Source organism: Cyprinus carpio, chromosome B9, assembly GCF_018340385.1.
Source record: "Cyprinus carpio isolate SPL01 chromosome B9, ASM1834038v1, whole genome shotgun sequence".
In the NCBI taxonomy this organism is placed as follows: domain Eukaryota; kingdom Metazoa; phylum Chordata; class Actinopteri; order Cypriniformes; family Cyprinidae; genus Cyprinus; species Cyprinus carpio.
The window spans coordinates 31,296,752-31,310,593 of NC_056605.1; the positions used below are offsets into that span (position 1 = coordinate 31,296,752).

At 34.2% G+C, this 13,842-nt stretch overlaps 2 protein-coding genes across 2 annotated transcripts in view; both read right to left on the bottom strand.

Moving 5' to 3' along the window:
* Positions 1-1,201: 1,201 nt before the first annotated feature.
* Positions 1,202-8,881, bottom strand: LOC109098361. The gene is made up of 4 exons (XM_042730445.1): positions 8,864-8,881; positions 7,919-8,075; positions 2,780-2,860; positions 1,202-1,677 (listed from the first exon to the last, which is right to left on the bottom strand). The coding sequence occupies exons 1-4, from the start codon at positions 8,879-8,881 to the stop codon at positions 1,202-1,204; spliced, it is 732 nt and encodes a 243-aa protein (XP_042586379.1).
* Positions 8,882-8,923: 42 nt separating this feature from the next.
* LOC109113712 (rho GTPase-activating protein 6-like) overlaps positions 8,924-13,842 on the bottom strand; it is a 30,561-nt gene continuing 25,642 nt past the window's right edge. Inside the window, exons 9-10 of the mRNA XM_042731918.1 lie at positions 12,074-12,253; positions 8,924-9,063 (exon numbers count right to left, since the gene is read on the bottom strand). Coding sequence (XP_042587852.1) covers positions 8,962-9,063; positions 12,074-12,253 — 282 coding nt within the window. The 3' untranslated portion in view covers positions 8,924-8,961. The remainder of the gene's footprint in view (positions 9,064-12,073; positions 12,254-13,842) is intronic.

Here is a 13,842-nt window from a genome sequence, read left to right on the forward strand (position 1 = left end):
TGAATAAAAGAAGGATAAAGCTGGAAATATGAGGCATTATTAACAGATAAAGCTAAATAAATCTTTAAATCTCCAAAGCGCAAATGTTTGCTGTGTTTAAAATCACAAACAAAAAAAATGAGAGTCTTTGGAAATGACCAAACTACTGAATGGAACTGAACTGAAATGCAGTTATTTTATATATTCTATATAGAAATTCATTGAGCTTCAGCTGAGGCTGAAGTGAATTCAGAATTTAAGCTTACTGAACTGGCCACAACACACAGCATGTTCAAAAAAAATCATACAACTTCAAAAACAATAAAATTATATTCAAATAAATTTATATAACTGCTAAAAGAGTAGTTAGTGCATTTAATTTTTCGGTATAATTACCAATGACCATGTTCATATACCCAACACATGGTTTTGGAAAGAAGTCTCTTCTGCTCACCAGGGCTGCATTTATTTGATCAAAAATACAGTAAAAATGTGAAATATTATTACAATTTATAACAGCTGTTTTCAGTGTGAATCTCTGTTAAACAGTAATGTATTTCTGTGATGCGCAGCTGTGTTTTCAGCATCATTACTCCAGTCTTCAGAGTCACATGATCTTCACAAATCATGAAAATATTCTAAATTTCTTCTAGAAAAACATACAAAATTATAAACTAATACATAAATGTGGAAAAATTTCATTTTTCAGGATTCACAGATGAACCTGATGAAAGTTTGCTGGAAAAAAATTCATTTTCAGGATTCACAGATGAATTGAAAGTTCAAAAGAGCAGCATTTACTTGAAATATAAAAATCTTTTGTAACATTACAAATGTCTTAACTGTCACTTTTGATGAATTTAATGAATCCTAGATAAATAAAATTAAATGTGAAACATTAAAATATTCATCCAAAATTTTAATATCAATAATTATTTTTTATAAAACTATATGTAAACAATGCGCTAACATTTTGTGGTGCTTCCTCTCTTTCCAATTAAAATTCTAATTCAACATTCTGTGTGTTGCATCCAATTCAATTAAAAATTGACTCTCAAATTAAAAGGTTCTTAAAGGGACAGTTCACCCAAAAATGATCAATCTGTCATCCTTCACTCATTCCAAACCTGTATGTCTTTAATAAAAGAAAATATCTGGAAAAATGTCTCATTCAATGAAAGCCAATGGTGTCCTACAAATATCTTCCTTTGATGACAGTAAGTTAATTTTTGGGTGAACTGTCCGTGTAATCTGCGTGTTTCACACCATAGTCTCTGGAAGTGTGTCTATGCTGTCTGATGACAGGAGTTGCCATATTTGCCACTTCTCTGTGGGCCAGTCTGGATGCTGCTCCGCTCCGAAGCTCTTGGATGGCACGTGTGACGCCGCGCCCTGACAGGAAGTGACACGCGGCTGCACGGAAAGCACAAGGAAGTAATTCTGTCTTCTTTTTCACCAAGAACCACCACCTCCTATGATTTGAAATAAATTCAGTCCAGCGGCTCGATGCGATAGGATGCATGTGATGGCGTGGGGAGCTCAGAGGACTGCCGTCTGCACTCGTGACCTGCAGGTGCGCTTTACCTTCAGCGAAGACGTTCGTATGGGACGTTTGAGTCTCGTGCACAGGTTTCATGTCATTATCGTCATCGTAGAAAACATCAGAAGAGGCGTGTCTATACAGGTGTCCATCCGAACCTGAAGGACAGAAACACATTTCCTTATTCTTAACCTGCATAATGCATTCAGGACATTTTGACCTGGAAGAGATGTATAAAAATGTCTAATAAATGCACAGTTTTTAGTAAAGGAATGAAACATTGCAACTGCTTTTAGACCCTCAAAATACACGTCATTTATTTTATTTTGCAAGAGATATAACTTGTGTTTAGGGATGCATTGATCCGATACTCAGTATCAGTATCGGCTCCGATACTGGCATTTTCTGATATATTTACTTGTTTTTCATAAATGTATTTTACAACAATACAAAGAGCAATGTGTAACATTTTACCAGATTTAGTCCTTTACTTAATAACTTTTATTTGTTCCCCACTAAATAATGTTGTTTCACTAAATGTTTAGATTTTATAAAATCATTGTGCACCCATGATTTTTCTAGAGTATCTTTTGCTGCTGAATTATCCACTAACCGAGTTTATAATAGTATTTTTTCATAGATTATGATTATATATTTTTTCATTTGTTGTTTTTTATTAAAATGAACTTGTCTATATTTAGCAGAATGTGTTTAACACACAAAAGTGTGATGATCAGGTCAACACATGTATAGAAATTCTATATTGATAAAAAAAGAAAAAAAAGAAAAATAAAATAAAAATTCTCTACTGGTATATCATATCATATCAGTATCAACACTCAGAAACTCAGAATTTTCAGAATCTCGGATCAGATCGGTTCTGAAAAATGGTATCGTTGCATCCCTACAGTAAATTACATTTTTTTAATTGACGCCAAAATTCAGCACACATATGTTGTTAAAAAATAATATATTTTAACCAAGGATACAGTCATGAAATTTCACTATTTAACCATTTAAAAGCTTTAATAAATAATAAAGATTGATATTGTATCAAAATATCAAAACAACAAAAGTCCAGTGTTTAAAGACAAAATGTTAATGTGCCTAATGTGTTTCCCTTTGATTAAAATAACTTCAACTGTCTAAAATACAGAGTGTATTGCATAATACAGGATAAATTATGTGGCTCTTCTTCAAAAGTACTAAAACTGTCATGCATATTTTTTTTGAATGATGTATTTTGTTTCGTGTTTGTACCTGTGAGGAGTTTGTCATGAAGTCCTGACAGAAGAGCGTGTCGTGTTCGCCAGATACGAGCGTTATCATGTATGGTTTCCCCTGAGGAGAAGACAATATTCATTACTGACACGTACAACTCTCATAAAACCTGTGCTGGTTCATGTCAACACATTTAGAAGACAGCAATACATGAATGCAGCAGAAAGCAATCAGATTTTGTGCTGTGATGAGTTAAAACAATTAAGAAAGGTTAATATACAGTATATATATATATATATAGATATATATATATATGATTATATATATATTATATACAGGTCCCTTCTCAAAAAAAAAATTAGCATATTGTGAAAAAAAGTTCAATTATTTTCCATAATGTAATGATAAAAATGTAAACTTTCATATATTTTAGATCCATTGCACACCAACTGAAATATTTCAGGTCTTTTAATTTGTTTTGTAATACTGTGATTATTTTTTTGGCATACAGCTCATGAAAACCCAAAATTCCTATCTCAAAAAATTAGCATATTCATCCGACCAATAAAAGAAAAAAGTGTGTTTTTAATACAAAAAAAGTCAACCTTCAAATAATTATGTTCAGTTATGGCACTCAATACTTGGTCAGGAATCCTTTTGCAGCAAAAATGACTGCTTCAATCCGGGGGCGTGGCATGGGAGGCAATCAGCCTGTGGCAACTGCTGAGGTGTTATGGAGGCCCAGGATGCTTCGATAGCGGCCTTAAGCTCATCCAGAGTGTTGGGTCTTGCGTATCTCAACTTTCTCTTCACAATATCCCACAGATTCTCTATGGGGTTCAGGTCAGGAGAGTTGGCAGGCCAATAGAGCACAGTAATACCATGGTCAGTAAAACCATTTACCAGTGGTTTTGGCACTGTGAGCAGGTGCCAGGTCGTGCTGAAAAACAGAATCTTCATCTCCATAAAGCTTTTCAGCAGATGGAAGCATGAAGTGCTCCAAAAATCTCCTGATAGCTAGCTGCATTGACCCTGCGCTTGATAAAACACAGTGGACCAACACCAGCAGCTGAACATGGCACCCCAGACGATCACTGACTGTGGGTACTTGACACTGGACTTCAGGCATTTTGGCATTTCCTTCTCCCCAGTCTTCCTCCAGACTCTGGCACCTTGATTTCCGAATGACATGCAAAATTTGCTTTCATCCGAAAAAAAAGTACTTTGGGACCACTGAGCAACAGTCCAGTGCTGCTTCTCTGTAGCCCAGGTCAGGCGCTTCTGCCGCTGTTTCTGGTTCAAAAGCACACGCCTGTGCACGGTGGCTCTGGATGGTTCTACTCCAGACTCAGTCCACTGCTTCCGCAGGTCCCCCAAGGTCTGGAATTGGTCCTTCTCCACAATCTTCCTCAGGGTCCGGTCACCTCTTCTCATTGTGCAGTGTTTTTTGCCACACTTTTCCTTCCCACAGACTTCCCACTGAGGTGCCTTGATACAGCACTCTGGGAACAGCCTATTCGTTCAGAAATTTCTTTCTGTGTCTTACCCTCTCGCTTGAGGGTGTCAATGATGGCCTTCTGGTCAGCAGTCAGGTCGGCAGTCTTACCCATGATTGCGGTTTTGAGTAATGAACCAGGCTGGGAGTTTTTAAAAAGCCTCAGGAATCTTTTGCAGGTGTTTAAAGTTAATTAGTTGATTCAGATGATTAGGTTAATAGCTCGTTTTAGAGAACCTTTTTCATGATATGCTAATTTTTTTGAGATAGGAATTTTGGGTTTTCAGAGCTGTATGCCAAATCATCAGTATTAAAACAATAAAAGACCTGAAATATTTCAGTTGGTGTGGAAAATGAATCTAAAATATATGAAAGTTTAATTTTTATCATTACATTATGGAAAATAATGAACTTTTTCACAATATGCTAATTTTTTGAGAAGGACCTGTATATATATATATATATATATATATATATATATATATATATATATATATTGCTATTTGGAAAGAATTTCATAAAAGAATTCATAAAAAAAATCCAGTGTGACTTGATTTACTATTAAATTTTTTATTAATATTGTTAATTTTATTTAATTAAAAAACACAAATAATAATAAAATCAAACAATACAAATAACAATAATAATATAACAAAAAGTATTTTTTACTATAATATAATATAATATAATATAATATAATATAATATAATATAATATAATATATTATATATACAATATATAGAAATGTTGTTGTTTTTTTTTTTGTAATTTTTTTTATTTATTTATGTTATAAGCTTTACAATATATAGTATAACATATCCATGTAAACTTTACATTCAAAGCTTTCCACATTAGTTACCAGATATTGATATGAAAAAAAGAGAGAGAGTGAAAAATAATAAAATAAATATACAAAATTTATTTTACAAAAAATAAAATTAAATACATAAAATTAAATAAAGCAGAACAGTAAACAGAGAACAGTTCGGCAAACCTTTGTCCTATTCAAATAAAAAAAACACCCCACACAATAATATATAAGTTTGCAAAAGGTTAGACAGTTCCTCCCGGATACTTGGAGGGAGCACTCCGAAGATAAAGATCAGTGGATCCCATATTATATAAGTTTGCAAAAGGTTAGACAATTCCTCCCGGATTCCCTCCCAGTATGCTTTCAATTTAGGGCAATCCCAAAAAATATGTGTGTGATCCCCAATTTGTCCACATCCCCTCCGACATAAATTTGTTTTAGTCTTATCAAATTTGTAATAATGAAAGGAGTTCAGGAAAGTAAAGTTCACGTTCCAATAAAATTCTTTCCATAATGGACCTCTGGTTAACTTATGTCCATCCTCGCATACTTGTTTCTAGGTGTTATCCTCAATAATTGTATTCATCTCCAGTTCCCACTTCTCCTTTACTTCAAGAGTACTCCCTGACATAACTGGTTGTAGACACTTGTACAACTATGACACTAACATATCAAATTTTTACTTTCATCTATAAATAAAAAATAAAGCTCATTAGGTTGCCTTTTAAGAAGTGACCATTCTTTATGAGACATTAAGTAACTTCTTAATTGTAGAAATTTGTAAAAGTCTTTTGAGGCTAACCCATATTTGTCTTGTAACTGTGTATATGACTTCAGAAACTCCGCCTCAAACATATCATCGATAAAAATTAGGTCTATACTTTCCCATTCTTTAAATCCTAGATCTAATTTCACTGGTAAAAAATCGAATATTTCTGTAACCTTCATTGCTCTGGATATAGATTAGGGGGCGTTTATCTTACCCCAAGCAAACCCCCCCGGGTGCACCTCATCCAGATATTACTAATTTTCAGCTTATTCCAAGTTTGTTTAGAACAAAATAACAATGCCTGGATCGACACCCTGTTGCATGAACTTTGCTCCTAAGACATTGTATCTTCATTATTTCTTAACCACTCAACTGCCCCATGAAATTGTGCTGCCCAGTAATACAGTTTCAAATTAGGAAGGTTCAGACCTCCTTGTGCTTTACTACTAGTTAGTTGTGAGAATTTTTATTCTGGGCTTTTTCCGTTGCCAAATAAAAACTGATATCATCTTTTGCATTTTTTTGAAGGTGGCCACTGGAATCCAAACAGGGAGGGACTGAAATATAACAATCTGGGAAGAATATTCATTCTGACTGTTTCAATCCTTCCAAAAAAAGGAAAGTGGCAGTATTTCCCATTTTTCCAGATCCAATTGAATCTGATCAACCAATTTTCCATAATTAGCCTTATACAGCTGAGAGGTGTCCGGAGTAATTATGATGCACAGATATCGAAATCCCTGGGTTGGAAAATTAAATTTAACCATCTCGTTCAGTTCAGCTGGCCAGTTTCCCTTCATCATCATGAATCAATTCATTAACTAGTTTACATAATACCCAGAGACCCCAATAAATAATATAACGAATAATAATTACTAAATATGAATAAATATTAATTACTTTATTAATAATCATCTGAATTAAAAAGAGGCGACTGAAAACTGTCCGAGATATAACCATTAACCAGCTGAAAACTGTCCGAGATATAACCATTAACATGTTATCAAACCCCATCTCATTGAGGACATGCTGCAAGAACACCCAGTCCACCCGAGTTTGAGCTATTGACATTATATTTAGAGTACGCCTTATATTATTTATTCCATGACGTCCAGGTATAAATCCTGTTTGATCTGCATTAATTACTTTATTTAATAATCATCTGAAGTCGTCTTGCCAATATTGCACTTAGTATCTTAACATCATTACACAGTAAACTTATTGGTCTGTAACAGGCGCAATGCTTAGGATCTTTCCCATCCTTATATATCACAGAGATAATTGCCTCAGCCTGTCTCCTGGGTCTGTCTCTCTTAAAGCATGATTAAACACTCTTTCCATAATGATCTCTGCCTGAAAACATTTATAAAATTCCTCAGGAAACCCATCCATACCAGGTGATTTATTGTTTTTGAGTTTTTTGATCATACGTTTTATTTCTTCCTTAAATTTATAAACATTTTCATCCAATTAAAAAAAATTATTTATTGTAATTTTATAATCCATTTTTTATTATTAATTTTTATTTCAGTTTTAACTATTTTACTATAAATTTAACTAAATAATAAAAAAAAGTTTCCTTGTGATCTAACTGAAATTAAATAAGATTATATTATTTCTTTTAGCATTATTGTTGTCACAATATATGGGGTAAGTTGTCACAAAAAGGCATGAAATTAAACTAAATGACAATGTGAAATGTTGCCTTGGCAACTAGATGAAACAACAACAACAAATAATAATAACAATAATTATTATAATTATTATTATTAATGATTGAATATTAAACAAAGCTTTTTTATATTTTATTTTGTTTAGGTTAAAATGTAATTTATTTTAAATGACAAAGGTTTTTCTATGGTTTAAGTTTTAATGAACTACTGTATGATAACCCTGGTTTGATCTAATTAAAATGACTATTTTACCCAATATTTGTGCTGTGTATTTTGTGCTTATTAGAGTATCAATAGCAATAACCTAACTACAAACTCCATTCACTGAGAGCTTCTTGTGTGATTCAGATGTAGACCACTATTTGTATGAGTTTAATTTAAATCAGGTGGTCAGTATCACTGACGTCTCTTCATTAGTGAATAAACCCACCGGCGCCGGCTTCTGAGGGTGAGAGGCAGAAGTTCACAGTGTTGTTCCTCTCGAGAGCATGCTGGAGGTTCGTGGGACTCTGATGCTCCAGTCCTGATGGATGAAACCACTCGGAGAGCACCGGAGAGTTGTTATCATACGGAGAGATTTCTCCACACTCAGCAGACACAGCGGGACAAGACTCAGCATCCAGCACAAGTCGTTAACAAAACTTGAACTATTTATAATATAATAATACAAATGATAATAAAATAGACACTTATGATTTACTTTATTGCTGTGAAAATTCATTATATTATATTATATTATATTATATTATATTATATTATATTATATTATATTATATTATATTATATTATATTATATTATATTATATTATATTAGTACTATTTTATTCATGTCACACTCTAAGTCTAATAGTTTCTTTTTAAAAACTTGGACAAGTTGTATAATAATATTAAAAAATTATAATAAAACAGGCCCATATAGAGCTGTGAAAAATAATTACATAATTTATACTTTAATTATTTCAAAAATCGCCTATACTAAAGTATAATATAATATAATATAATATAATATAATATAATAATAATATAATATAATATAATATACTATAATGCAGTCTGATTTAGTATGAAGGAAGACCTTTGACTATGTTTGTGTCGTGTTATATATATATATGTATATATATATATATATATATATATATATAAATGTATATATACCTGTGTATATATAAATATAATATATCTAATATGTATGTTTTTATAATCTTTCTTCTTCTTCTTCTTTTTTTAACTTGGAACCGTATATAATATATAATAGAAGAATTGTAATAAAATAGGCCCATATAATTTACTATAATGCTTTGAAAATTAATAACATAACATAACATAACATAACATAACATAACATAACATAACATAACACAACACACTTACTCACACTGTGGTGCATACCCATTATTACTGCACAATTATTGTCTATTGACGATGAATCAGTAGATGTGTCAGGTGTAATGACTTGTCAGTCTTGTTGTTCACTTACTCACACTGTGGTGTTTTCCTCCTCAGCAGATAATGCACCACATCACTGTCTGTGTCCAGCAAACTCAGCAGAAGTTCGTTCTGCAGCTCCGCTGAGATCTGTGGCACAAATCACATCAACACGATCCTTCAAAACACAACTGAGTCCAGTCCAACCACTGACACACACACACAGCTTTACTGCCAAAGAACAAGCATTAGGGCTTTAGCTTAAACTCTTTACAAGGAATACGATCTTTTTACATTTAGAACGCATTGAGAGATGCATTCCAATGCACAGCCGACTCAAAATCACTACAGTTTGACAAGACACTTACTTACAAGTGACTTTAAAGAGCTCATATCATGAGGACACAAACCTTCATTCATCATCTGAGATAAAAACGCTTTATTTATGATGATACTGGAACTCAATCAAAACTTCTTCCACAATGGAAAAGAAAACAAAAACAAAACATGTATTGAAATTAAGCTACAAAAATATCCCATCCTGGCCAGTGTAATTGTTAACTAAAAGTAAAACTATTATTTATAAGATAAAATCAAAAAATGACTAAATTAAAGTGAAGTAAAATATAAATATAAATGCTAATTCAAAATATAAAAAATACTATAACAGTATTTAAATATTAGTATAATTATATCTGTGATGGATAACCTAAGTCCGATTGGTTTCTTCAGAATATATGGTTAGATGTGAATAGGGAAAGATGCTTTAGTGCAAGTAACGGTGTAGTTACAGCGTCTGCCAGCAGGGGAAACTAGTTCACACTAACAAGTCAAGTTCAAGTCAAGTTGAGCTTTACTGTCATTTCGCTACATGTGTGGAAATGCAGTGGAACGAAATGTCGTGCCTCACAGGACTACGGTGCTACATAAATACAGACATACAACACTAAAGTAAAACAGTACAAACTTATACACAACTAACCTACTGACAGATTTTGACTATAAATATATACTATATATAAATGTTTACCTATACATAAACTAAAAAATACAAGCTATACGAATGCTTCACATAAATACTGTACATGTGCAAAGAGAAACATCGTAAGTCAAGCAGCTGGCTGGGGAACAGTGCAAGATGATTTATAGTGCATGAGCATGTAAACATACATATATTACTGAGTCTTTTGTGGGATTATGTACACACAGCAGTGTGTGAAAAGTGTCTAGTGCTTATAAAGGACAGTGTGTTACTGAAGGTGGTTTGTACAGGCCCACCCACCTGTGTGTAGCACACTTCAAATTGCAAAAAAAAAGAAAGGAAAAAAAAAAGAAAGTTTCAGACAGTTTTTCCTGTGATGTGGTAAGGTTGGGGGGTGTTTGGTGAGAGACACATTGAGAGACAGGTTGTTAGTGCCACGCCACTTCCTCTCTGTAGTTTGTTTCATCGCTGTTGTGTCACTTTCGCAAACTTGATGACGTGAACTTGGCAGTGCAGCCATGGGTCAGCAGCGTGAAGAGCAGCGGGCTGAGCACACAGCCTTGTGGGGCACCTGTGCTCAGTGTGGTAGTGCTCGAGGTGTTGTGGCCGACACGGACTGACTGAGGTCTTCCAGTCAGAAAGTCCAGGACCAATTACAGAGGGAGGTATTTAGGCCCAGCAGGTTTAGTTTATTAATGAGCTGTTGTGGGATTATTGTGTTGAATTCTGAGCTGAAGTCGATGAACAGCATTCTAACATATTAGTCTTTATTTTCTAGGTGGGTAAGAGCCAGGTGGAGGGTGGAGGAGATTGCATCGTCTGTAGTGCGGTTTGGGTGGTATGCAAACTGGAGCGGGTCGAGTGTGTTGGGGAGGCTGGATTTGATGTTGTGTATGACTAACCTCTCAAAGCACTTCATCATGATTGGAGTCAAAGCTATGGGACAGTAGTCATTTAGACAGGACACAGGGGATTTCTTTAGTACTGGTATGATTGTTGTGGATTTGAGACATGTGGGGACGACTGCCTGGCTCAGTGAGGTGTTGAAGATATCTGTTAGGACATCTGTCAGCTGTGCAGCCTAACCAGACTATCCCTTACTCGTTTGACTTGTACTTATTTCACATGTGAAGGTAATATTGAAATCTTAGACAGAACAGCAAAACATGGTTCAATCAGAAGGTCTGAGAGAGAGTGTGAAAAATCAGATGTAAAAAAAAAAAAAAAGATAACATGAAATTTTTTAATTAAATATGATATTAAATATGAAATTTTAATAATAAAACTAAATTAAGATTTAATTATGATTAGTAGCACTGGGACCATATAGAGGGGGGAATAAAAAATAAATCATTAATTCATTCCCATGGTCAACAAAGTGTAAAAAATTAGATGTATATTTAAAATATAAATATGAAATTATTTAATTAAATTTGATAATAAATATATAATTTAAATAATAAAACTACATTAACACTTAATTATTATTAGTAACACTGGGACCATTTAGGAAATAAATAAATACATAAATAAATATTTCAAGGATACAATCTGTTTAAAAATCATTTCTAATAAAAAATGGTATAAATATGCAATATGTAAAAATACGTAATATAAATATGTAAACATAAAAATGTAATTAACTAAATATGATATTAAATATATAGTTAAAATGGTATAACTAAATTATGCCATAATTATGATTAGTAATATTAGGACCACAGGGGGGAAAAGTTAAATAAATCATTCATTCATTATCATGATTAATGAGAGTGATAAAAATGTAATTAATTAAATATGATATTAAATATAGAATTTAAATTATAAAACTAAATTAGGATTAAACTATGATTAGTAACACTGGGACAAACAAACAAACAATAAATAAACATGTATAATATTCCCCTGTTGCAGAGTGCAATCTGCCTAAAAGCTGCATATGTTTCTATTCTGCAAGCATACTTGTCCTTCATTCAAACGGAAATGGTCCAAATCATCTCAGCAGCCCTTTTTTGGACATGCCAGAGGACTGAGCAGCATAAACTACATCTCCAGCACTTTCATAAAACTGTCATAACAAACAGCCATGGAAGTGGTGATTTATTTTTATTGTTGTATTTTCTCTGGCAGAACATCGTCATATCTCACTCTTAAGGTCATGTTGCGTGTGTGATGTACCGTGAACAGGGACTGGTGCGTGTCGATCATGTGCTGCACCACGCTGATGATGGCGGCGCTGTCCTCCATCCGCGCCGAGCTCTCCACGCTGAACTCCTTCTCTGAGCTCTTCTGCTTGTGCAGTAGGTTCGGCCCGAATATGGTGGCCAGGTTCAGAGACGTCATCTTATTACCAATCACCTACAATACAGCATAAATGTCACAAACACAGCCAATGTTTTTTGGCATGCAAAGAGCTGCACAACAGAGGTTTACTCTTAAAAGGAAACTATCCTGGAAGAAAAAAAAGTCATACAAGGTTGAAAACAGGAGTAAATAATAACATTTTTCTTCAGGCCGACCACAAACCCCAGAGTTCATTGGGCTCTTTGGGATTAATGCAGTTTGTTACACATAGGTAAGGAATCACGAGTAATCTTGAATGAGTTACTTTAACTAAATAAGGTAAACAAACAAACAATCACAACCGCAGTAGTGTTGGATTTCTATTGGAAGCAGCATTAGGAAACCTTGTGATTCTTGTGAGCACAACAGGACTGATGTATGAAAAAAAACACTTTTTCATATTGTCTTCTTGCATTATTGACAAACTATTTTCCTGTTTGACTCTGTAAAGCTGCGTTGACTCAATAAGTACTGTATTAAGCACTATATAAATAAAGGTGACTTGACTATGAGATTCACACACACACACACACACACACACACACACACACACACACACACACACACACACACACACACTCACACTCACACTCACACACACACACACACACTTGCACGCACACACACACCACTCTCTCTCTCTCTCACACACACACACACACACACACACACACACACACACACACACACACACACTCACACTCACACACAACACAACACACACACACACACTCTCTCTCTCTCTCACACACACACACACACACACACACACACACACACACACACACACACACACACACAGACACTCTCTCACACACACACACACACACACACACACACACACACACACTCTCTCACACACACACACACACACACACACGCACACACGTGACACACACACACACCACTCTCTCACACACACACACACACACACACACACACACACACACACACACACACACACACACACACACACACACACACACATTCACACTCACACACACACTCACACACACATTCACACTCAAAATTTAACAATTTAAGTCCACTCAAAAGAATTAACTTACAGAGACATAAATATTATAGATGCAGTTAAATACATGTACAAAATCATGGACCAGTGACATGCAACAGGTCTTTACAATACTAAGCACATCACTCAGTTGTTATGGGTATAAATAACACCGTCTCCTCCATATATGACGAATGCCTATGACAGAAGACAAAGCACAGTATTTTGCCAGCCATTTAGCCCTCTTTTTGGGCATCCCAAGTTGTTACAACCAACAACTTACAACTTACAGCTCTTACAACCAACCTGTGTGTGTCTGTCCTAAGCTGCCACATATAAAAACAAATAATCTGCCTCGATAACCTATTTCTGAAATGGTATTTAGGAGTGATTGATATTTAATTACATTAATCAAAAAATCCTCCACAATACAATAAAAAAAGCATCAAAACTCCAAAAAAACAAACTTTCTACACTCCTCATTAATCACAGCAACATCTGGTGTTTTAGCAGACATATGAGAAACGATTTCAGAATTAATGTTGAGGTACTGAAACAGAGATGAATTTACACAGGAATGTTAGTATATTCT

Bases quoted from the DNA above. Each gene is read 5' to 3' on its own strand.
- LOC109098361 (XM_042730445.1), bottom strand. The intron at 2,861-7,918 runs GTGGGTTTATTC...TCTTCTCCTCAG, and splicing joins ACCCTCAGAAGCCGGCGCCG to GGGAAACCATACATGATAAC. The intron at 1,678-2,779 runs GTACAAACACGA...TCTGTCCTTCAG, and splicing joins TCATGACAAACTCCTCACAG to GTTCGGATGGACACCTGTAT.